This window comes from Bombyx mori, chromosome 7 (genome assembly GCF_030269925.1).
Source record: "Bombyx mori chromosome 7, ASM3026992v2".
In the NCBI taxonomy this organism is placed as follows: domain Eukaryota; kingdom Metazoa; phylum Arthropoda; class Insecta; order Lepidoptera; family Bombycidae; genus Bombyx; species Bombyx mori.
The window spans coordinates 7,815,167-7,841,413 of record NC_085113.1 but is presented as its reverse complement, the minus strand read 5'-3'; the positions used below and the strand labels follow the sequence as shown (position 1 = coordinate 7,841,413).

Here is a 26,247-nt window from a genome sequence, read left to right as displayed (position 1 = left end):
AAAAGTCTAGATACATTTTTATAGAAAAACGAGCTGACCCAGCAGACTTCGTAGTGCCTCAATCGATAAATAAAATACACATCAAAGGAAAAACAAAATTGTTTGTTTTTATATAATTCCGAGATTTTTTATATTTTCTCACCTTTTAAACCTTCCCTGGACTTCCATAAATAATTCAAGACCAAAATTAGCCAAATTGGTCCAGCCGTTCTCGAGTTTTAGCGAGACTAACGAACAGCAATTCATTTTGATATATAGAAAAATAGACGGTAGTTAGCATAATATTCAAAAGTCATGGAATAACATATCACCTCAGTCGTTTGTAACCAAGAAAACTGTAAAATAATTCTGAACGTGAACTAAACTTTGAAAGTAATATAATGAAGAAGAAAAATACGCGATTTTAACCATAAAAGTAGTATAATGAGCTTAGCTATGACCAACCTTAACGCATGTCATCGCTAGCTATAGTGAGCTCGTCAAATAATTTCTCTTCAAATAACATCTGAGTTCTGTAGACGTTAGTGCGAGTTAGAAGTTAGTGCGACGTCTTTGAAAATAAAAATAGTTTGTTAGTTTTTAATTCCATCCAACTTACCACGTTCCAAAGTTCAACTGTTTTCACATAGTCATACTTAAATAGTTATTGTTATAGGTCATCTATTGTCAGAGCTGATATTTAGCTGCCCTTTCATTAACTTCGCTTAGGAAAATTTGTAATCTAAAAATGAAAAAGACTTGAAGGAAAGCAAAAAGAGGACCGTTAGTTTGTGAGTCTGTATTTGTTTTTTTGTCAAAGAATAATGTCAGTGACGATGTCAACTGAAGTCGAAGTTCCTTTTATTATAATTGTTATTGTTTTACAATTTTTTCTTTTTTCTTATTTCTACGAGTATATTATTTACGATATAAACATAAATCCTTTATTTAGAAGTAAGTCATGTAATGTCATGAAATTGATGCAAATTTAATCTATACTTACTTATGTTGAAGTTCCTTTCATTATAATTGTTATTGTTTTACAATAAAACGCATTCTTATTTCTACAAGTGCATTATTTACGATATAAACAAAAAATGATTTATTTAGAAGTCATGTAGAGATAGATAGAATATGAAATTGATGCAAATTTAATCTATACTTAAATTGTTCGTAAAAATTACTTGTAATGAAAATTTAAATATTAGATAATAAAATTGATAAAGAGGACAAATTGCCTAAACACTCCTGAAGATATTATAGCAACTGAATTTCGACCAAACACCGAAAGGTAGAGCTCACGCGACAAGTTTATCTAGAGCTACCCCTAAAATAGAAAATAAAGAAAAAAGCTGCTAAATAAAGAAATCATTACCCTACTTCCGTGGTCGAGTGTATAGTTGCTGTTTTTTTTTTTTTTTTGCGACAAAAAAGCTTCTTTAAGTTTCGTGCAGCTCGGCAATGGCGACCCGGAGTTTTGTAATTAACAACAAGAAACAACAGATAATGAACCGAGGCGTTAAACTTCTAACAAGAGCGGGGTACTTCGTTCCTTCTAGTCGGAATTCGTAATTACAGCACTCACGAAATATAAAGTTTGGAAATCGAAATGCGATAAACTATTTAGTTGTCTAAATCGAGTAAGATGTACTGTGATTTGCGCTCTGATTAAATTTTCCAGAAAATTATATTGTTAACAAAAAATAAAAAAAAAATATGATTCCACTGTAAATTAATAACATCGTGTAATAAAAAATGAAACCCGCTAAAATATAATTTGCGTCAGTAATAAATAAGTACCGAATAAGTACCCGAGACGCGTGGCGCATTTACGTTGTAGATGTCTATGGGCTCCAGTAACCTCTTAACACCAGATGGGCTGTGAGCTCGTCCACACGTCTAAGCAATAAATTAAAAAAAAACCATTGTAATATAGTATTAAATTATTAACACATATTCATTAAAAAAAAACATAAGTTTACAAGATAAAAGTATTTGATGTGTTTAGCGTCTAATACTTATAATAATATTGATTTTAGGCCAAAACAGCTATAATACCTAAGCTGAGTCTCTTTAGGTGTGGACGGTTTCAAGGAGATTGAGATAAATTTTAATGGTCCACTTAGAAGCCTGCCAAACTGAGCACGGTGTTATTAATAGCAGCGTTGAACGCAAGGATATCTTAGCTATAGTTCCCGAGGCAACGTTTCGCTTAAATATTAAATTTTCACACTCGATAAAGTTCAGCTTCGTAATTAGATGAGATTTGATTTGTCATCTCTTCAAAAGTTAATTTTAGTAATCGATTTCTCAAAGCCCTTAGTAATTACGTGTTCATTGTTATACGTAATCTATATATTAATACGTGAAGCAATACCTTTTACGAAAATTGCGCGGACGGAGGAGTATGAAATTTCCCACACTTATAGAGAATATAAAGAGGAAGTGCACAATGCTAATATTTTTTTTAAATAATGCATAAAAGATACATTAAATCAATAAAGAAAACATTACAAACACTACATACCATGTATTTGACGCACACACGCATGCATACTATTTATTGTCAAACTTTTGTTCTTGACGTCTGTTGTCAAATTGAGAAAAGATTAAATATTGTTTGTCTTTATTAATATTTTTTGTAGTGTAGTCTTGGCGAAATTTGTATAAAATACAATCATAATAGTGTACAAACTTACAATTCCAATTAATTATAGTCGATTTTCGACTTCTGCGGGACCTCTAGTCATTATTACTTAACATTCTTGTTGAGCTCTTGTTTCAAAGGTTACATACCCGCTGCTGTATGCCTTCTACCACCATTATTTGTTAGCGTAGTTCAAGTTTAAAATTATTGCATTTACGATTTATAATTTTAGATGCCTAAAAGACTCACTAAAAGCCAGAATCTAAAAGATGCAAAAGCCTTGAATTAGTAAATAACCGTTCGCCACGTAAAGGCATTAAAACAAATTATCACCCCATTTGAATGTCTGTAATTCCATTGGCTTTATGTCAATGGGGCCATTTAAACAAAAATAATGACTATTTGATGGTAAAGGTCGGTCTGGTATAATGGGGAGTGGAGTAGCTAACGTAGATCATACATGCCCACCCAATTGATTCTTTTCGAGTTCTGACTAGCAAGGGACAGCAATAAAGGGGTTATATCCCTCGTCACGCTTTAGTGACGTCACTTTTTTGTCAGCTTTTTTTTCCTACCTATGTTGATAGCCTTGAGAAGCTATATCAGCTTCGCCCTAACGTGTGTGATCTTACGGTGCTCAAACCGGAGTGATGCTAACACTGGCCCTAGTAAGAGCAGTGCTTCGCAGAATCCACCACCGGATAGGAAACGCGACCCACTGAGAAGATGTGGCGAGAAACTCAGTGGGCTGTATCTGTGGGTTAATTCGCTCGTCGAGCCTTACGTCGCAAGCGAAGGGTTCGACGAGGACGGTGAGCGGTGCTTGTGTTACCTAAAAGCACCGTTAATGTATCAGGAGGATCCGTAATGACGTGTTTTGGGCGAAGTCGACTGTTTACCATTCGGTCTACAGGATCGACTTTGTAATTTCCAGCGGCTACGAAAAGAGGGCTCTCATGTCGTGCCGCTTTCTTAAAGTGCGAACCAGCGATTCGGCTTACTGCATTAAAAAAGGCGTATTTTGATCATCCAGCATTCTGACTGTTTCCTCCTTGCAGCTGTTCTAGATTGAAGGATAAAACAGTGTATTTAGTACACAATTGAAACAATCTTCTTTTCTGATAACCATTTTATAGCGAAAAAACTTACCTGAGCTTGAACTGTGTGTATATACTCTATGATTTTATTTTTTTATTGCTTAGATGGTTGGACGAGCTCACAGCCCACTTGGTGTTAAGTGGTTACCGGAGCCCATAGACATCTACAACGTAAATGCGCCACCCACCGTGAGATATAAGTTCTAAGGTCTCAGTACAGTTACAACGGCTGCCCCACTCTTCAAACCGAAACGCATTACTGCTTCACGGCAGAAATATGCAAGGCGGTGGTACCTACCCGTGCGGACTCACAAGAATTCCTACCTTCTATGTAATCGATTTCAAAGCGTCCGATTAAACCTTACTGCACACTGTATAATAAAGATATAACAACTGGAATAATAACTTTGCCCTAATCTCAAAATCACGCTCGAAAAAAAATTTGGGCTTCTTCAATAATGATTTTTTTTATAAACGAAATTGCTTAAAATAAAATCTTTTGTCACAATATCGGTGATGTCATTCACGTTGTGTATGTTCATGCAATGTAGAGCAATATTAAATTGTTAGTCGAGATACGATATCTATATAACAAACTACATATATATATGATCTTTCCCGATTTGTAGTCATGGTGTGTCGAACCAATCCGTTCGAATCGATATCCTGTTCTTTGGACAGTTGACAAATTGACTCCTCTACTCATTATTCAATAGTGTCACAACCTCACTCGAGCATAGAATTACGTAATACGAATTCCTGGTTCTTTCTAATCTCTTCTGTTGTGCCTACGAATTTTTGGATTGAATTGGATGTTAGGGCTTGTTGGTCGCTTGTCTTCTCAATAGAGTGATTGATCATGGTAATAGTTGATTTGAAAATAGATAATGTAACTTGTAAATAATTTAGAAAAAATAATTACAATCGAATGAAAATATTAATTCACAATTCAGATGATTTGAGTTTTGCGTTATATAACGTTTTAAAATAACGGAAATTCGAGATAGTTTTTTGAGAGAATTTATTTCATTTTAATTTTCTATATTTGTTTTTATCAACAGAGTTTACCACCGTAGATTATGCGAAGCACTGCTCTTGCTAGGGCCAGTGTTAGCAGCACTCCGGTTTGAGCCCCGTGAGCTCACTTACACGTCAAGGAGAAGCTAAAATAGCTCTCAAGGTTATCAGCATAGGCAGGAAAAAAAAAAAAAAAACGCTATGGTGTCCTTGCTCCATTGGTCCATTCTCAGTGCAGTTTCAGGCATCGCATTCACCAATTATTATTATCATGACGCTCGGGAAAATAGCTACCATGACCTATCACGTGAAAATAGTTTGGAAAGTACAAAAACTTTACGCGAGTTGGAGTTTGGGGCAAAATTAATTTCGTCGCATCAAAGAAACAGCGCTTATGAATTATTCAGCTTTTCTCCTTCGAAGTTCAGTGTTGTTTTTAATAAACAACGAAAGGCTAGTCTGAATTATTAAATACTATGTATATTTAGAAGGTTTTGGTGTTTGGGTTCGGAATATAAAATCGATTTGAGTTTATTTATCTCAATTTTAAACCTTTTTTTTTTCGTTGAATTAAATTAATTATTAAAGTAACAAATTATCTCATGGTCAGTTTTAATTGTGATTAATCTTGAGGATTCATTAAGAATTGTTGTTAAGAGAGTGTTAACTATGAATGTGGAAGGATTTAGAGGAAGAGGTAGACCTAAGAAGAAATGGATGGATTGTGTGAAAGACGATATGGGTAGGAGGGGAGTGAGCGAAGAAATGGTATATGATAGAAGAGTATGGAAGGAGAAAACATGTTGCGCCGACCCCAGGTGACTGGGAGAAGGGCAGGATAATGATGAATCTTGAGGATTCATTTTCCTGCGTAAGGTTTCCGACCCTGTTACATGAATCCTACTCTGTTTACTCTTCATACCTCGGTAATTTGACGGTTGGTTAATCTTGATGAGAAAAAATGGTATTTTAACAACAAAAAAAAGTTGTACAACTCTATTTTCTAGAAGGTCGTCCGCAGACAAATCGAGGTTGCGCTGTGTAGTCTATATTTCTTGTCACAACAATTTGTTTACCTATTTCCCTTCGAGGGGATAGATAAATCTAGCCGCACATAAATATGAATGTGCCAAGTTTTTATTATTGTTACCGAAATGTTTCATCACTGTTTCGTTCGAGTATTTCGCTAGATATGTAAATAGTAATAATTCACGAATCAGGCGTCGGTAATTTGTTTTTGTAACAAACAATCTAATACAGAATGTTTTGATTAAAACTTTTTATGTTTCTTTGTTAAATTGCAAATGTGTTAGCTTTTTTTTTGTTTTGTTTAGTGTTTTTGGGACCTTTTATTTTTCGGAGAAGGGTGAGAGGTGAAATTACGTAAAATAAATCGCTTATGCTACGACATATCCACAATCCCTTTTAAAAATATGATATGAAATTACCAAAAATACTCATATCGATGATTAAAAGTTATGAAGTTTTTGAATGTTTTATTTATTTATTTTTTATTGCTTAGATGGGTTGACGAGCTCACAGCCCACCTGGTGTTAAGTGGTTACTGGAGCCCATAGACATCTACGACGTAAATGCGCCACCCACCTTGAGATATAAGTTCTAAGGTCCCAGTATAGTTACGACGGCTGTTCCACCCTTCAAACCGAAACGCATTACTGCTTCACGGCAGAAATAGGCAGGGGGGTGGTACCTACCTGTGCGGACTCACAAGAGGTCCTACCACCAGTAGAATGTAGTGTTATAACTTCTAAACAATGAGTTCAATAATGGATATCGATTATATAAAATATGTCAGATCATATTATGACCTACATACATAATACTCATGTAGTATTATTTTATTTTTTCGTGCGTTCCCGTTTTTGGGTAGGATAGCCGCAATACTAAAGAAATTGATAATTCAGACTTGTGCCCCTATACGTGTTAGTAGAAATTTTATTGCCTATGAGCTCATGCCGCTTAACATCAAGGCCCATTACTCCACCCAATCTATCTATTCTTCCCGCCCTTATACCAGTATGTGGGTCTTCCATTGAGGGCTATCATACGTCATATTTGCCCTCACACCCTTTTTTCGCATATCATTTTTCACATCTTATACACATATCTAGGTCGTTTTAAGATGCCCAATCTGCAAGATATTTTTATATGAAAGTTTTTCGCCGGAATGTTTGTAACTCAATCACACAAAAATGACCTACAAGTAGATTAGGATGGAATTTCACAAAAAGTTAATTTGTAACCTGTATTAATACTCAAAATATTCTCTTTCATGACTAATTATATATATTTGTGTAATATCTGTCATAATAAATACGACATTGTATTCGCTGGTACGGAATTTCAAATGCCAACGGATCTATGAATTGATTGGAATTTTTTGGACCACATGCAACATTATCTTTATCCTACGAAAGTGTGTTTAATTGATACAATTATCAATATGTTTTCAACATTATTTTTAATTCTTAATTAAAAAATCACGCGGGAGAAACCGCGTCGCACGTCTATAAGCTAACATACTTATATATGTCGTGGATAACGACTTTTAGTAATATTAAGACGGTCGTTTTGATTATTATTTTAAATGATGAAATGTTGTTTTGATAAATATCACAAAATGAAGGGTAGACTCCGTAACGCCACAGTGTAAAATGGCTGTACGTGGACAGAGTCGTGGCATTCCGTGTCAGACAGTCATTCCGTCCGTCTCAGTCAGTGAGTCTCTGACAGTCAGTCAGTCAGTCAGTCAGTCGGTCTGTCGGTATGTGCAACGAAACTGTCGGTTTATCCTGTCATTGTGAAAGTTGTGTGTGTTGAGTTTCAATAATTATTATTCAAAAGGTTTTATTGACTTTTTATAAACTGAGTTCAACCAAATACGAGTGATGACGGAAACTACCGCTCAGCCATCCCTGACGTGTGCTGACATATATATTATTGAAGCCGAGGAAAACCAATAGCAATTGCCTACCGCCTCTGTGATTATGAAACGATGTGAAGAAAGTTTTCCGGAAAGTCGTCTTTGATGTACGAATATTACCGTTTCCGCATTTTCATGGGAGATTCCTTCATAAATACCGATAGTAGCGAGTGAAAATCAATTCTTGTTTGTTCGCTTTGAATTCGTTTGCTTATCCTAAAAAAAAAGATGCGTGGTATCGTGCGACACCGGATTCTTATTATCCGGAGTTCCTTATTATAAAAATATTAATTTTAAGTTCTATTCGATGTATAAAGAAAACAAAACTGGAGGCTTCGTAACAACCCACGGTCATTCAGTAAAGTGTGAACTTATTGCGGTACACTAATTCATTCACGGCTGTTTGCATAAGAGTTAGTGTATTGCGCAAACGAACGCTCGGAGATCGTGGTCAATGAATGATAAAAAAATATGTTATTTTTTGTACGTTATGACAAAGTCAAGTCGTACACTGTGTGCATTACTAGTAAAAATCTTATGTTACGGACGTTTTTTCCCGGTCAGGGTACCCCTCCGCATCGTCCCATAAGGAACTTCGTTCCAAAAATGGTTTTTTTTAATAATAGAATAGAACAGATCCGTTTCTTAAGCAGACTACTTGATTTTAAGATAAATGTCACTTCGTGAACCATTGTCGTACTTTTACAAATCTGATCCTAGAGAAACTAAAGTGGCAACCAGGACTTTCTTGAAAACATTAAAGGAGTGGTACAACTCAAAGAAAACACCATAAAATCACACAAGTAAATAATCACGTGATAATAAATGTAAAACATTATAGTCTCTATAATACGGTCTATATTACCACAAACCAGATAAATAGTCTATTGTTTCAGCAAAAAAAAAACTCTTTCAGTTTACGTGTATGAAATTGAAAGAATTTACGTTGTCATGCATGGAATTCGCAATCAGGGCAGTTCAGAGTTCGCTTAACTTTGTACTATGTCGGATTCATTTGAATGTAGTAGTGCCGCATACCTTCCCGAGGCAAAGTCTAGCATTGTGTCTGAACATAGTTTGAAATTTCAATTCACGTAGTGTGTTATTGAAGTTAATTTAATGTTTTTTTTTAATGGCTTAGATGGGCGGCCGAGTTCACAACCCCCCTAGTGTTAAGTGGTTACTGGAGCCCATATCTATGACGTAAATGCGCCACCCACCTTGAGATATAAGTTCTAAGGTCTCAAATATAGTTACAGCGGCTGCGCTACCGTTCAAATCGAAACGCATTACTGCTTCACGACAGAAATAGGCAGGGTGGTGGTACCTACCCGCGCGAACTCACAAGAGGTCCTACCACCAGTACTTACAAAAGGTCCTACCACCAGTACTCACAAGAGATCCTACCACCAGTATGTGTATTTATTCTGTTCTCAAATAGTTGGTGTAGACAGGTGTGCGAGCAAAGGCTCAGCCAGGAGGGGTGGGATTTGCTAACAACTAACAATTGCCCGAGCGCCTCCGAAGGAGACTTAACAACTCAAGAGCGGCTGCTTCGCGATTGAATCTTTGGCATTTCAGTTCCTAATTGTACCTAATAGATTTAAAATTATCTGTGTTCAATGTTCGATCCAAAAATTACCAAAATCGGTTCGCCTAGAAAATAATTCAGAGGTAACAGCAAGCATGAAAAAACACATTTAATTTGAGAACCTCCATCTTGTGCCGAAGGAGGTTAAAAATTGTAAATCGGTGGAGCAGCAGACGGGCTGCCCATGCTCTATGAAAGGATAGCCTTGATATAATACAATAGGAATTTCAATAGACAATCGTACGTTCAATAGACAAACGTATGGGTTTTGACAAACACACACACACACACACAGGACGACACGGCGAACTAAAGTAATTACTTAAACAATCTAAACTATTTTCATTTATTATCTTTCGGGTCTTCATGTAAGCATATAATACTATTGTTTTGAAAAATCACTATTTAATAAAAATATTGACGTTTTTATGTACATAGTATCTGATATTAATAGATAAATAAGTTTAAAAAAAATAATTGTCAATGAAAAACTATATCGAAATAGAGTTTACCTAATTACTTACCATTAAAATTATATGTCTATGCTATGAATTAGATAGTCACAAAATTATTAAGAATATAACTTATAGTTAATATATTTGATAAAAATCATACATTAAATTCAGAATGGGTTTCTCTAAATTAAAACACCTTGTATGTTTAATAAATTGTTGTAATAACGTTATAATACTGTTACAATACGTTTTTGCAGCTCATTTACCTAATGTTTTTTCTGAACTGTAAGCTGAGGTTTGAGCGATCGCGGCCAAGTCACTTTGTACTCTGTACGTAATTACCATGTTTCAGCAAAACAAAGACACAAAAACGGTCCTCAGACTTGACAAAGGTTGTGTTGTTGAAACATTGTTTGTTCAAGAGGCTGATTCAAGACAATAGAAACACTAAGCACTGTATGGTTTATTTTATTCATGCCACTAAGTCCGTTCAGGTCTCGACAATTGTATGCTGATAATGCACTGATATTCTGGTTTATGAAAAAGATGGTATATACTAAATAATAAATAGGCTATTTGAAACATAAATGTAATATATGTAACTATATGTATGTATGTATGTATTGGAGGAACACTAATTAATGTATAGTATTTTCGTCGGTTTCCGCGGGCCCTAGACATAATTAAAACTATTCTTACGGCTTAATCTCATTTTGTGTTGGGTTTTATCATATTATTTCTGATTTTTCGAATAGTTTACAGTTTTAGCGGTCACAAATTGAGCGCCAGAATAAGTCTGGAAAGTACTAATCTAATCATGTAGTTTAGGTCAATTCTTAATTTTATTTATATAGCTTATTAACAGCGTATGTCTTATTTCTGCCTCTAAATTATTATACATTCCTGTTTGAAGTGGTCGGTGGTATTTTCGAAAGCTGTGCAACTTTGTTCCCAGCATTGTCGATGTCAACACATTTTACAACAAATTAACTGTGCTGACCCCACCTAGTGGGATAAGTCCCACTAGGTGGGGTCAGCACAGTTAATTTTTCTCTTCCATTCCCTTCTATCAGCCGTCATCGCAACACTCACTCCTCTCTCTCTCATATCGTCATTCACACACTCCATCCATGTCTTCTTCGATCGACCTCTTCTCCATCTACCTTGCTTTACATTTCGATACAACTCCTAGTCACAAGCATCTTCTCTCTACGCATAACACGTCCATACCACGCTAACCGTCCGCTCTTTAATTTGTTACTTACCGGGGCTACTTTCACACTTACTCTTGTCGATGCCCATGGGCGACAATAACCTATGAGTTGATGATTTACATGCCCTTTTATTAACAGACGTAATCAAAACTGCTTGTCTGACAACTTATACTGATTTCGTAAAGACTGCTAGTATGTACACAGGTTTTTTTAATTGCCCTTTTAGGTAGACGAGCATACGGGCCATCGGATGGTGAGTGGTTATCGTCGCCCATAGACGTCAGCAATGCCAGAGTCATAGCCAAGCTGCTGCCTACTGTTAAAACGTGCGTACATTATTTTTATCGTATACCTGAACGCACCAACCGGATTGGACGCACGGGCTGAAATCTAAATTTTTATTGTATTAAAGGAATATAACTTGTTACAGTGAGTAATGGAATTAACTTAATAAATTAGGCACAACGGCTCAGTTTAAGAACATCATCATCCGCTGCGTAACGACTCGTAAAATATTATTCATCTTCCACCGAGAATTATATAGAATCATAAAATTTTATTTTTTGGTTTAATTTTCTCGACAACATTTGAGACGTATTTCATTATTTTTTTAGTTAAGAGCTGGCGACAGTTTCTTTAGGTTTAACACCTGAGACAATAAAAAAAAGTTTATTTTTTTATGTGCCTTCTTTGTCAAGTAAATAAAAAAAATGGTCTCATTCATGATGAAACGATCGGGTTCGTAAACTTGTGATCATGTAAATTTTCCGACCATTACTTACTCTTTTACAATGTGGGTATCATCAAAAAAAGGTTAAGTGATTTTCATGCAATTCACCAGTAAAGTTAGGACAGAGACGCGGATTGACGACGCTTTTCTTTTCGACAAAAAAGGTATTATCTTCAGTTTATGTTTCTTTATGGATTCCTTTACGATCAGATGGACAGCGCGCTCGCTTGTGTTGCTCAACAGAACTGCTTTTTAATGTGTTTCATTATTATTATTTTTGCATTATTAATGTCACGGACAGAGCTCAGCCAGTACAGTAGGCATCCTTAGGTTACTCTTGAAAAACGACATATAATAACGCTCGGGAAAAACGAAAAATATCTCAAATTCCTTTTTTTTTTTTTTTCTATTGTTCTGCTGTAAATAGTTATCAGAACTCATAGACATTAATTACAACGTGATTGCCAAATGACGTCACAGTTCCAATATTTTTACACATCTATCTCTCTTTAAGAAAATAGACAGATCGGTAGTACCAGTAAAGTGTTATAATAGATATTTTATAATTAATAGTGCGAGAGTTAAGCTATAGCATTTAGTGTGTCTATACCGAAGCCTGCTTTAGAGTTTCGTGTCTCTACAAACATGACCTACTTCCCGGCATCATATTACTGCACTCAAGAACCTTTACAAAGCACTCGATTGTTCTGAAAAAGCGCCTAACTACGTAAATGCAGACGTTGGAAGGCTGTAGGTACTTAGGAAATGAACGAATAGCTTAAGAAACACTTTATTTAATGAAAAATGCTCGTTGTACGAATACTTATGGTAAAGTTTCTTTGAAATCTCCCATAGTTTTTATTCTGAAACCAAATAAATTATGACGCAAAAAAACATTTTTGTTTTGGGACATTACCGATTTTTTTTTTGCTTGGATGGATGGACGAGCTCACAGCCCACCTCGTGTTAAGTGGTTACTGGAGCCCATAGAAACTCAACTATGAGTACAAAAAAGTTGTTTAGAATCGGTCATCACTCGGACTCCAAATTCACAAAAATAGCCTACCTATCTATTTTTTCGTTAACAATGTGTACAATTTAGTACAATACAAAAAAAATATAATGTATTTTTGTGTTTAGAGATGTCCCTTGTTCCCCCTGGAGGCGCGGACTCTCCGAGTCCCCGGCGTGCTGTCAGCCCTTTACTGGAGATGCGAAGACCACACTGCACGTTGGCCTGCGACTATTGCGCGGCTATCTTGGAGGATAAGTTCAAACGTACGTATTATCCTGACAATAAAGCTAAAATGTGGGATTTATCTTATCTATATAGATAAAAATGAATTGCTGTACGTTAGTCTCGCTAAAACTCGAGAACGGCTGGACCGATTTGGCTAATTTTGGTCTTGAATTATTGGTGAAAGTCCAGAGAAGGTTTAAAAGGTAGATAAATATGAAAATGGTCGGAATTAAATAAAAATGACAATTTTGTTTCCTTTTGTTTGTTTTAATTTTATTTTATACAAAAGTTTAGGTCTTTTATTTATCGATTGAGGCACTACGAAGTCTTCCGGGTCAACTAGTTAATTTTATAAATGTTCATGTGAAACTCAGCATTTATTGCTGTCAATTAAAGAAGTGTTTGAGAATAACTAAAAAGTGATTGGGGACAGTATCGAAGGCAGCGGCGTGTATGGTTGTGCCCCTGGCATTGTTGATGCCCATGAGCGACGATTACTCACAATCAGGTGTCCCGTAGGCTCGTCTGCCTTCGAATGCAAATAAAAATCAAAGAATGACGCTCAAAATATAAAATGATTTCCAAATTATTTTTGTTCTGTGTTTTCACGATGCTACCGCTCATGATGCATCAACTTACGATGATACCTATTGAACATACTCAGTCTGAAATCGAACAGAGTCGACCCAGCTCCCGGCTCTCAAAATACGAAGAGCTCCTTCTCTGTGCGAATAAATATAAACGACAGTAGTATTTGTTTGTAAATCATAAGTCGATGTCTTTTTTTTTATTGCTTAGATGGGTGGACGAGCTCACAGCCCACCTGGTGTTAAGTGGTTACTGGAGCCCATAGACATCCACAACGTAAATTCGCCACCCGCCTTGTGATATAGAAGTTCTAAGGTCTCAAGTATAGTTACAACGGCTGCCCCACCCTTCAAACCGAAACGTATTACTGCTTCACGGCAGAAATAGGCAGGGTGGTGGTACCCACCCTCGCAGACTCACAAAAGGTCCTACCACTAGTGTATCTTTAATATTATCTTATCTTTTAAAATCCTGGGTACAGTGAGTCTCTGTTGACTGGATTATATAGGTTACGAAAAGACAGCCGTCCATATATTTTCTTTTTTGTGTACACATCTAAGAGAAATAAAATGTAACATATCACATAACGGATTTACGAATCGTGAAAATAGCTCTCTGAAGCAACCCACACGTTTTTTGGAGACATTTATTTGAGAAAGTCTCTCTGCGTAAACTCTCTAACATGGGTTCATCGATCATAGAGTATGCTCGGGTCAGAACGGTAAAGCTAGACCGACAACTTTGAAAATCATAATGATTTGAGTTATCGAATTTTTTGACTCGCAAGATTGCTGTAGGTTTAAAATTTTTGTAGGTTTCTTTAATTTGAAAATGTTTATATTTATTTATGCCCTAAAGGCCACGATGACTTTATGTACGCCTTTTCTGAGTAATAGTCCCTTTAGTGTATTACCAATTTATATACTTTTTGGCTTAGTTTGACGGGTGATACACATGACATTATGACTAATAAGACAAGAACCCTCACGTCATACCCGTGAGTTGGTGGTGACGGTGAACAGGTCGTCATAATCCCTTTTGAGGCATAGGACGGACCTCAGATCATCGCCATTACCCGAACATTATTAGATTTGCTGGTTTCATGTCTATTCCATATTATACTCAAAAAAAGGAAAATCCAATACAACAAAGCTGTGGTATTGAAATTTATGTACATGTGCACTTAACTTGTACAAAACCATCTAACAAGAGATGGACCGTATCTATCTATAAAATAGTGAAATTTCCTTCTGTTCTTGTGGCTAATGAAAGTAATTTCCATTTACTTTGGTCTGTACAAAGAAAATCATCTGCAAATTTTTATATTCTGTGATCATAGTAGTGCGGGTGAGCAAGCCACACTAAATCATAAGATCAGTTCAATACTCTTTCTAGATATTCAGAGACTGGGATTTATGGGAGCTCTGCAGGTGTTTGGAACTCTGCCATGGAAGTTTTAGCCGAAATGCTTCCTATTGTTTGATAAATTGTTTACCATTATATTAAGTTATTTTTGGAAGACTGAATTCGAAATGTTTCAAAGACAATTTGAGTTTGAATTTAGTGTTGTTTGTTATTTAATTTGTAAGCTTGTGCTGCTTGTCGTCGTCACACTTTTTTTTAAAAACGTCTATAATTCCTCTCGTTTTATTAATAGGTTTGGGTGAATAATTTATTGGTGTACTGATGTGAAGTTTCAGGTTTTCAAATTTGAATTCAGTCACAGTTTACTGGCTCCATTTTTTTGCTGTCAAGTGTAGGAGACGAGCTTAAGACTAAGTTTTTTTTACTGCTTATGTGGGTGGACGAGCTTATGGCCCAACTGGTATTCAGTAGTTACCTGAGCCCATAGACTTCTACAACGTAAATGCCGCCACCCACCTTGAGACATGAGTTCTAAGTTGTTTCAAGATCAATATAACGGCTGCCCCACCCTTCAAACCGAAACACATTACTTCTTCACGGCAGAAATAGGCAGGGGGTGGTACCTACCCGAGCGCACTCACAAGACGTTCTATCATCAATAAGTTGATTCAGAACAATCAACTGCTGTCCAGATTGCTATCCTGAGCCAGAACCATATCGGCTCTATTCTACCAGACCTCGCCATAGTTTTTCTCAAACCAGATTTAAATAAGGGCTTCCGTATTTTCTCTTTGCTTTTTAGTTATTTTCATTGTACTTGATTATTTGTAACTAACTATTTTTAAATCTATTTATTTCTTAATCTTAACTAACATCGAGACCCAAATAGATTAAGCCTTACAGCTTTACATTTCGTAACGCATTTTCGAAATAAAAATTCAGACTTTAAACTTAATATTTATAGCTAATTAATATTGCCTTAAGTTTTGTCAATTGTTTGTGATTTAAATACCCAGTTAATTCAGTAATTCTATAATAATATTTGTATACTTATCATCATCGTTGAGTAAATGTAATTAAAGATCAAAATTTGAAAAGCCTGGCTTCCTTCTATTCTTCAAATTCGAAAATTTTATTGATAATATGTTGTCAAAAACAACTTTCAATTAATTTCTATTGTAGCTTAAAATAATAAATTTATCGCAGTCTTTTCCCAACTCCAAAATCAAGCTTTGTAAAATTTTAAGCATTCAAAGGCATATTTGAAGCCAATGATAGGATCATACTACAAGAGGGAACTTGAATAATACACAGTTATTACCATAGACGAGTTTATCCAGTCCAAACGCGGTGAGCGGACGATATCTCTAAAGGGTTAGGTAAATCTTCTTAATTTATATGAATGATTAATCGCTTGATAATAGCCTCAAAGGGATTACGAAAGCTTCACGAATCATTAATTACATTTACGCATGAATATTTCTGGAATGCCCATTTCAAAATGTAGTCCAAACCCAACATCTGAAATGAGACTAAAATATTTATTTAATGTTATCGAATTGTCATGTGTATGTATTTTAAGATAGGTTATATTTTTCACAACAGGCAGTTCTGAAACTAGGAACCGTGGCACTTCGCCATTATCAGCCTCCCCACGTCAATCTCTTACTGGAGAACCACCTTGGACCCTGCCAGATGACGATCGTCCCGATTTCTCAGCTTTGAAAGAAAATATACATAAGATCAACAAGTAAGTAGTTTTTCTTAGTCGTATAAGTCGTGTAAGAAGTGCGTAAACTGAAGTACGATAAAAATCTAGAAGCTCGCCTACTAGAAACGAAGCCACGGCTTTTGTTCTATTTTTCTATATGTTTCTCTATGTTTATTACCAAAATTAATTTTGTTATTTAAAACTCATCAACATAATTGTTTTGAAACTGCGTGTCTTTGACCGAAAATCACGTACGGTACTACTGTTTGTATTGTATTATATGAAGAGTCGGTGAAAGTTATATAACTTTTATGTTTAACTTAGATGATTTAAATTGTTTAATGAATTCACACGAACATACAGGGTTTCATATTAAAGCCGATTTTCTTTAATATTCAAAATTAATTATTTTGACTTTTCTTATTAATCTGTAATCTTGCGTCGCTTAAGTTCAGACTCTATACATTTATTGTTGGTATTTCAATGAAGGTTTCTAACAATATAAAGTCAGGTGGCACGCAAGTAGCAAATCGGCGTATTTTAAATAATTAGTATTATGTTGTTCTTTAATGTCCGAGATACAGGCTAGTCTTTAGTAAAATTAATATTTAACAAGGGACTGTGAAACATCAACACGTTTGGATATGTTGCTCACTCAAGTGGAGCAATACGCCAACAATCTCGAAGCACTGGTCGAAGAAAGGACTTCAGATTACTTGGAGGAAAAACGGAAATGCGAAGAGCTTCTTTATCAGCTGCTACCCAAGTAAGTGTCATCGTTCTACAAAGAAATCAATGTAAATAAATCATACGCATTTGTTTTGTTTTTTCCACTTATTCACTGGCAGCCTAAGGGGCTATTACAGCTATACCCGGACGGTTAGATGGGCTCACGGGCTCAGCCTAAGTGAATTTGCTAACACTAGCCCTAGCAAGAGAAGTGCTTCGCAGAATCTATCACCGGATCGGAATCTCGACCCACTCAGAAGCTTCGTTAAGAAACTCAGTGGGCAACTTGTACGGTAGATTAAACCACAAAACATTAATTTTGGTCACTCTTAGTTTTATGAAATTCTTTTGATATTTTCATCTATACCGAACTTTCTATTAGATATGAAACAAATTTATGTTAGTCGGTTTCAGTAGCAAAAATATTTCATCCCATTTTTTTCATAGGTCTGTGGCATCTCAACTGATAATGGGACAACCAGTTATGGCTGAAACATACGATCAAGTTACAATCTACTTTAGTGACATCATTGGCTTCACTCAGCTCTCCGCGGAATCCACTCCTCTTGAAGTGGTGGATTTATTGAACGATTTGTACACGAATTTCGATTCCATCATTGAAAATTTTGATGTTTACAAGGTAATAAGGTTGCTATTGTTTGTTGGTAATTCTCTTTTTTGTTTTCGTTCAGTGTCGTCATTTAAAATGTTTGTGTATTGCCCGGAGTTCAAGGATGAATACGTATATCTAATTTCATAAAAAACTGAATATTCAGCAATGCGTTCGCAACGTGACTGGGCCTTCTTAATTATGTGTAACTTCATTTAAACTGTTTAATATAACTATATTTAGGAATATTTAAAGGTCTATATTAGGGACTTCAATTTTCTCTCTGGCAAAGATCACGGCTTAAATTAGATTTTTTGTATTTATTACATAAGTGGGTGGACGAGCTCACAGTCCATCTGAGGTTAAGTGGTTACTGGAGCCCATAGACATCTACAACGTAAATGCGTCACTCACCTTAAGTTGATAAGTTCTAAGGTCTCAGTATAGTTACAACGGCTGCCCCACCCTTCAAACCGAAACGCATTACTGCTTCACGGCAGAAATAGGCAGGGTGGTGGTTACCACCCGTGCGGACTCACAAGAGGTCTTACCACCAGTAAGACTCTCGATTTATCTCGATTTAAGACGATTTATCGCGACTGCCACAGGTAGAAACAATAGGTGATGCGTATATGGTGGTCTCGGGTCTTCCGATGCGCAACGGTAACCGTCACGCTGCTGAGATCGCTCGCATGTCTCTGGCTCTCCTCGGAGCGGTGCGCGTGAAGACAGTTCCTCACAGACCAGGAGAACGGCTGCTCTTGAGAATCGGGATGCATACTGGTAAATTGAACACAGTAGAGATATAAACCAAATTAATTATAAGATCTACTTTGAAGAGTTGGATATTCATAAAGCAAATACGACTTTGGCCTCACCTATCAAGGCCATCGGTAATTTAAGGGCGAAAAATAATGATATAATAAGAACATTGACTAAAGTGCAAGTTACAAGCACCCTTAATGAACTTATAAAATGAATAAATGTTGGTAAGAGTCAATCAAATAGCAGTGTGGGAAATATATATTTTATTTATTTAAATAGATTATTTGACAATTTACAAATTTATAGTACATTAAATAATTTACAATTTTATTTAAATACAATCGTTTTAAGCCTCTCGGAATTATTTGAAAATGTCCACTTCACTTGCCTTTTACGGTGAAAAGGAAAACAAAGATTTAGATAAACAAAACAAAAGCCCTTTGGCGGTGGAATTAAATTATATTACCCACCATTTCGTGATTAAAACAAATTAAAGAACGGTAAGTTGAAAACGTAATAATCTTATCCGAGTAAAACAAGAATAAAAACCTTTCCAGGATGAAAGAAACAGAAACATTTTTCAGTAATTACTTTTGACTAAGCCTTGTTTCGAGTTCGAATGAATAAAATGAAAAAGCAATTTTCATTCTTGATCTAGTGAATGCTACTGAATTAAATACAAGTTAATTTTTGTTTAACTTTGAGAAACAGAATAATGAATTTCAATCATTAAATAAATTATTAATAAGGACGTTAGAATAAGCTCTGTTTTTGTAAATACACAATATAATAAACTAGTTTTTCGTTCAGTGATTGTAATTGGGTCCACGTCATCTCGGATCCTCCTGATCCACTAACGGTGCTTTTAGGTACTTCAAGCACCGGTCACCGTTCTCGTCGAACCCGTCGCTTGCGACGAAGGGCTCGACGAGTAAATTAACTCTCAGACACAGCCCACTGAGTTTCTCGCCGGATCTTCTCAGTGGGTCGCGTTTCCGATCCGGTGGTAGATTCTGCGAAGCACGACTCTTGCTAGGGTTCGTGTTAGCAACATCGTCAGGTTTGAGCCCCGTGAGCTCACCTACTAAAGTTAAGGCTACGCTGAAATAGCCGCTAGGGCTATCAGCTTAGGTAGAAAAAAAAAAAAAAAAAAAAAAAAAAAAAAAAGTAATTGGGAATTATTGAGATATTAAAACTTTGTTTGCCTTTTGTTTTTATAGTTTTTTTTATGATACTGTTATGGTAATTTTTTTGATAAACCTAAAAGATTCGTTATTACTTTTTTCTTAAATTACGGAATACCGTTAAAAAACAGAGTCCATAAAGTACTGTACTGCTTGGTCTTTCCCCTTCTATACTTAAATGGAAAATACAACACACTACACATACTTATAATAATAAATCTTCATGAGTCTTATTCGAATAAAGTAAGCAAGAAGCAATTTGTTATACAATATTAAGAGCATTCGAAAAAATAATTAATGATAAGGAAAACGTTCCTATTCTAACAGAGAGGTTTTTCGCAATTAATATGTCGGATAAATTATTGTACGAAAGTATGGGGTAACGGAACGAAACTTTTCGCATGTGGGCATACGATCCCATGGATCTCATAGAGTTAAGTGTCTCAGTCCATAGACCGTACAATCTCAGTGACGCCACTCTTCTCGTGTGTTGCGGCCAAAATAGGCATAGTGTGAGCGTCACCTTCAATACTGTTCATGTCCTTATCAAAATAAAACAAACCCCTAGATGTTTGAGCAAAAATAAACTTTTAAATACGACATTTCAAGCTGTCGTACAAAGTTCATGGTAAACAAACTTTTAACCGAACTCGAACCGTTCCTTGTGTGAAAAGTTCGAAGATACCCTAATGCGGTACTGTCCGGGCACCCAGTAAAGTTTGTTAGAATACAAATTATTTGTTTTGAAGAGATTTTGTAAAAGTTTCTTTAAATTCAATTTCAATATTTTATAACAAAGTTTATATTTATATATATATATTTTTTTAATGATCATTAGAACTATTTTAATATTTCGAATTGTGTTAAACTGTTGGGGGTGATTGTAAACACCATTATTTAACGGGTTCTCACTGCGATCTTTTGTTTAGTAGGTAAAATTCAGTTTTTTCATTGTTATCCTAGGTTATGATTACGAAAAAGGAATGCTCTGAGGAAGTACTTGGAACCATTGCGTTTTTGAAGATCCCTCCAAAGCACTACAATATTCTTCTTTCGTACCAAATTTTGATGAGAATCCTTAGCTGTTAGCATTAACAGCTTAGTTGGGGTTCTAAAATTGCACACGTTTGTAAATAACAATTATCACAGATCATCAGACAGAATCATCAATCATTAAAGACCGTAGAATACTAAAGTTAATTATGCCCCAGGCACTTGACTTACGTCATGTTTATTAATACGTAAGAAAAACTGTTTCTAATTGTCTAATTGTAACAGGTCCATGTGTGGCTGGTGTGGTTGGCTTAAAGATGCCAAGATACTGCCTCTTCGGCGATACAGTGAATACTGCTTCAAGAATGGAGTCACATGGCGAAGCCCTACGAATACACGTCAGTCCCAAAACCAAAGAAGTATTGGATTTATATGATTGTTTTGAACTGGAATGCAGAGGTCAGATTACAATGAAGGTTGGTAAAAACTTCAGATTTTCATTTAAAGTCAACAAACTTATAAATGCATATTTGTTTTGTAATATGTATTTTCAAATCAAGCCACCTATAAGTTTTGTTTGAATAGGGGCATTTACTTTTTTAAACTTAGATAAGATAATTCAATATTTTCCAGAGCAAGCATTTCGTTCACAGGGTAAAGGCGAAATGACAACATACTGGCTAATCGGTGAAAAAACGCCACAAAACAAATACGTACCAACAGAAGAAGCTAATTTACAAAGCACCACCGTGACAAATCCTAGTATCACATTCCAGGGTCCGGATAGTCCTGCCGCGCATTCGCTCACCCAAAGTCACAGTCCAGAACAAATGGACGTTAAGGAAACCAGCAATCACCGGCCGCTTGAGATAATGAACGAAAGAGATCGTATCAAACACGAAATAGCGTCATTCGTGGCCAAAGATCTCATAAACAATATAGACAATGCTGTGAGAGAATTCAGAAAATCACAAAGCGCTAACTTCGCTAACTCAATGACGAACACAAAGCTATTGTGTAATGGCAATGAGAAAGGCCTAATTACACCGACATACGATAAAGAATTGGTCATCAGCAAAGGCAAAGTACGCGATGTCGTTAACAGATTCAACAGTTGCATTATAACTACGAATGATAATAATCTAAATAAAACACAAAAAATAAAGGCGACGAACGCTGAATAATGAGTTTCTGATTTAAAATGGTATCTCGCTCGGTCTAAAGTTTTTAAAGTTTTAGATGTATATGTGATTTTTTTTATATATATTTAAACATGAATTTCTATTGATGGAGTTGCCAGTGTATTTAGTGCCAAGCACAATATAGGAAAGTAGTGGACAAACTACATATTTATTTCAGAATCTAGTTGCTATTCTTAAGAAGTACATTTATTTAGAACATTCATAAATTTAAAATGAGCATAGAACAGATGTGGGTACGAGAAACCCACCACAATCTTTGTAGGTATACTTAATTAATATTCTAGATATTAGAGATATGTTATGTTTTTAATAGTTTTAGCAAATTATCGCATAGGGCGATGTTGAAAGATGTAGTGAGAATTTAACTATATAATGGACTTCTTTAAATGTTAATAATTATACATCCTCTAAAAAATTTTTAGAATTAGAATCCTTAGTATTTGTACCTAACTTTTGTACCTTGAATACTTTTCTAGTCACCTTGTTTGATGTTACCTCACATTTTCGACTGTTTATAAGTAAAACACATACTTGTAGACATACGCAATTTTAGTATCCATTAACTATGAAAGCTTAAGATACTTATATAACATATGTTAGATTTTACTTAATGTTACAAAAAATGTCAACTGGCTTCATTAGCTTTAAGACATCCCATCGATTTTCTGTGCTATTAAATCTAGGTTACTATCGTTGACTACTATTTATGTATTCTCTATTTGTGTTGAAGAAGCCTCTCAAATCTGAGCTTGCTCAGAGTGAGTTTGGGTATTGATTCGAACCTCATGATACCAGTCAACTCTGATTTTTCAAATTCATAAAGTCTTCCTACTTTATACTTATACGCTATCTTGTTAATTTATCTACTTAATCTCTTATTGCCACTCGTATTTGATGCGATTAATCTATTTTTTAATCCACGATAATGTTTCGAGCCCAAGAAAATAACTATGATTCTATATTACGATTCATTAATATCTTGTTTTTGATATTATAAATAATGGAAATAGACAATGTCTTTTCAATGGTCATTCATTATTTTAGAAATCACATGTAGATATTAACAAGTTTTACAATAGTTACTTGAATTGAAAGTGTCGTCTACAAAATTTTTAGTATTAAAGTAAGTGACTCTCGATGAATCTCATTGTTTTATCTCGAATAGCTAATAAAACTTATCAGATGTAGTTTTAGTTTTAAATTCTCACGCTTATAGTTATTATCTGAAATCTCATGCTATTATTAACAGTGTAGGATGAATTTAATTTAAAATACAAGGTTGAAAATTGGATATAAATTTTATTTTATCTTGTGTATGTAACGAAATTTTAATTGCATCATATCTTAATAGTCTAGTCTTACATCTTTTTCCTGCTGGCACGATATGTCTAAATAAGATAAATAATTATAGCAATTTTAATGTTTTACTGATTGAAAATGCGTTTAGTAATATTATTTTTGAGTAATTATGTCATAAAATATTCTCATATATAATAAAATATTATCTTTTTGTTGATTTTTCAGATATTAATAAGTGAATATTATGAATAGTTGTATGTATAATATAATATATCTAAAATAAATTATATCTTTTTATTTCATTCGCCGTTAAATCGATTGAACTATTTTTAGTTAAAGTAACTATAGAAAATTATTTTTGTAATGAATATGCTTGAGTATTCCTAGCTTTATAATATTAATTCTGTTAAAATTAGAATGCAATTTTACTAGAAGTAATCTTCAGTAGTTTGAAGATGGAAATCTATCAGAGGAGTTTTCACATGACGTGTGTGACCATCTTTTGACTTTCTTTACTGTCTCTGAGATGCTTTCAGATACAGTAAATATGTACCTACACATTTTATGTATTATATAAATTTGACATTCAAATGATTAATATTTTAATGAGGATCGGACTGTCTCTTTGAACTCAGAAATTAATATTAAAACCCGTAAGGCTAATTATTTTAATAAGAGGCGCACGTTATATATAGAACTGCCAAGATGGAAGGGGCCGCCCTCTTTTTCCCCCTACGTATTCCCTGGTAGTCTAAGGTAGCTACGCTATGGCTGGTAGGTGAGCTAACGAGCTTAACCTGAGAGTTTCATAATACTAGCCTTAGCAAAAGCAATAATCGCAACCCACTGAGAAAATCCGGCGAGAAGCTCAGTGGGCGGCCACTAAACAAACCCTTGTGTTCTCAATCAAAAATTCTGATCCTTGCTCGAATGAAAACCCGTAGGAGGTAGGAGTTATTACTACATTCAACTCTACAGCCAGACACGCTGCTCAACTCCAAGGAATCTCGATCGACGGATATGTCAAAAAGAATCGACGACTCTACTCGGCTCTACTCGGCTCTACTCGACTACATTGGCTACCTCGGCCGTGGCGGTAAACTGCCAGGCGCTGCCGCTGATATTTAGCTGACCCCTGACCTGACTGACCCTTTTTCTTTTGTACTTAATTGCACAGACGACCTTACAGACCCTATAGGCATCACAATTTGAATTTCGGTGCCTACATGGAGACTCGGCACTGAAGTCCCAATGTCATCGTTGCAAAATCTACGGCGAATACTTGTATACTACTGTACTTCCACACGAGTAGATACCACCGCCCTTTCTATTATTGCTGTAAAGCAGTCTAGCGTCCTGGTTTAAAGACCTCATGCCTTTAAGTGCACAGCGGTAAATTACTATGCCTGAGTCATAGTTGCGGGAAGCTACTTGATATTTTTCCTTTCCTTTGTCGTATCACTCTTGTCAGAGCGGTCGTGGTCATCATTCAGCATCATTGCTGTGGGCAGACGCTATGCGCCTCACGAGCAATCGCCTTTCCTCCCGGTTTGTGATGAGCCTGGTACACTCATGCAAACAACCCCCAACTGCCGACTTGATCTGGTCATTACTTGATGGACCGACTTGATATTAGGTGGGCCGTGATCCATAGACGGCTGAACGAGTAAAGAGAGTTTTATTTGTATGATCATAAGTTACCCATCAGGGCTTGCACCATATTCTATACTTAACTCAGATTTGGACTCACTCACTTATTAACAGTTCGTACTTCTCATCTGCGTCTCGTTGCTAAGACCTAAAAAAGACACAGCTTTACTGTTGCTTATTTTTGTCGCCCCGTTGCTCTTTTCAGCACCCGCTTTAGCAGAACCAATCTAGGCAAGCACTCACCTACTCCTCGTCTAACTAACCTTTATAATAATCTAGTTAGAAAAGTTCAAAACCTTGACATATTTGGCGATTCCCTTCCAATATTTAAGAACAAAATTATAAAAAGTTGTTGTTGAACCTCAGCCTCAGCCTTGGTCTGAGTACTCGGGTATTACTGTCCTTGTTGTCTTTCTTTTGTTTTTAATTTTTTATTATTATTAATAGTATTGTTAAATCTCTATTGATATATTAATGTAATGCATGCTGTGATTGCCTCTAATTAGAGTTGCAGTTATCAATTGCTCTATACATGTCAATGTTATTTTATGTCTTACTGTAAACCCTGTCGGTAATCCTTAAATAAATAAATAAATAAATAAACAATAAGGTTCATTTAATTTTTTACACGATTTTCGGTCACAGCTCGGTCTCAGCCCTTTGTTTTGATTTAACAAAGCGCGAAACAAAATATACCTACTTCGCGCCTATTATGATGACGTGAAATATAGGTGTGTGGAAAAGTGATCCTTTTGTGTGTTTAATAACATTTTCTTGTCATTGCTGATGGATGGGGTTGCGGTCGTGTTGTTTTTAGCGTTGTTTACTAATTTGTTTCTTAGTTTTATTGGTCATGTCCTTTTCTGGGTACAGACGGGTACATCAATGCTATTACGACAGAAGGACGGGACAGATAAAATAGAGCACTGGCTCTACTTGATGGTGAATGGACTACGTACCTTTTCTTATTGCTTAGATGGGTGGACGGGCTCACAGCCCACCTGGTGTTAAGTGGTTACTGGAGCCCATAGACATCTACAAGGAAATGCGCAACCCACCTTGAGATATAAGTTCTAAGGTCTCAAATATAGTTACAACGGCTGTCCTACCCTTCAAACTGAAACGCATTACTGTTTCACGGCAGAAATAGGCAAGGTGGTCGTACTTACCCGCACGGACTCGCAAGAGGTCTTACCACCAATAAGTCATGGACATTAGCAACGGTAGAGACACAGTC

The 26,247-nt window shown here is 35.6% G+C and overlaps 1 protein-coding gene across 3 annotated transcripts in view; it reads left to right on the top strand.

Annotated features, from left to right (window-relative positions):
- LOC101743950 (atrial natriuretic peptide receptor 2) overlaps positions 1-23,644 on the top strand; it is a 40,935-nt gene extending 17,291 nt beyond the window's left edge. Inside the window, exons 1-8 of one of the 3 annotated variants that reach the window (XM_062669410.1) lie at positions 12,210-12,424; positions 12,815-12,952; positions 16,473-16,617; positions 17,195-17,344; positions 17,755-17,947; positions 18,526-18,700; positions 21,145-21,335; positions 21,513-23,644. In XM_062669410.1, the coding sequence (XP_062525394.1) occupies positions 12,817-12,952; positions 16,473-16,617; positions 17,195-17,344; positions 17,755-17,947; positions 18,526-18,700; positions 21,145-21,335; positions 21,513-22,043 (1,521 nt within the window). In that variant the 5' untranslated portion in view covers positions 12,210-12,424; positions 12,815-12,816 and the 3' untranslated portion in view covers positions 22,044-23,644. Of the gene's footprint in view, positions 1-12,209; positions 12,425-12,814; positions 12,957-16,472; positions 16,618-17,194; positions 17,345-17,754; positions 17,948-18,525; positions 18,701-21,144; positions 21,336-21,512 lie in introns of those variants that run through there. The other 2 variants (XM_004931358.4, XM_062669409.1) reach the window with 2 other exon arrangements.
- Positions 23,645-26,247: the final 2,603 nt, after the last annotated feature.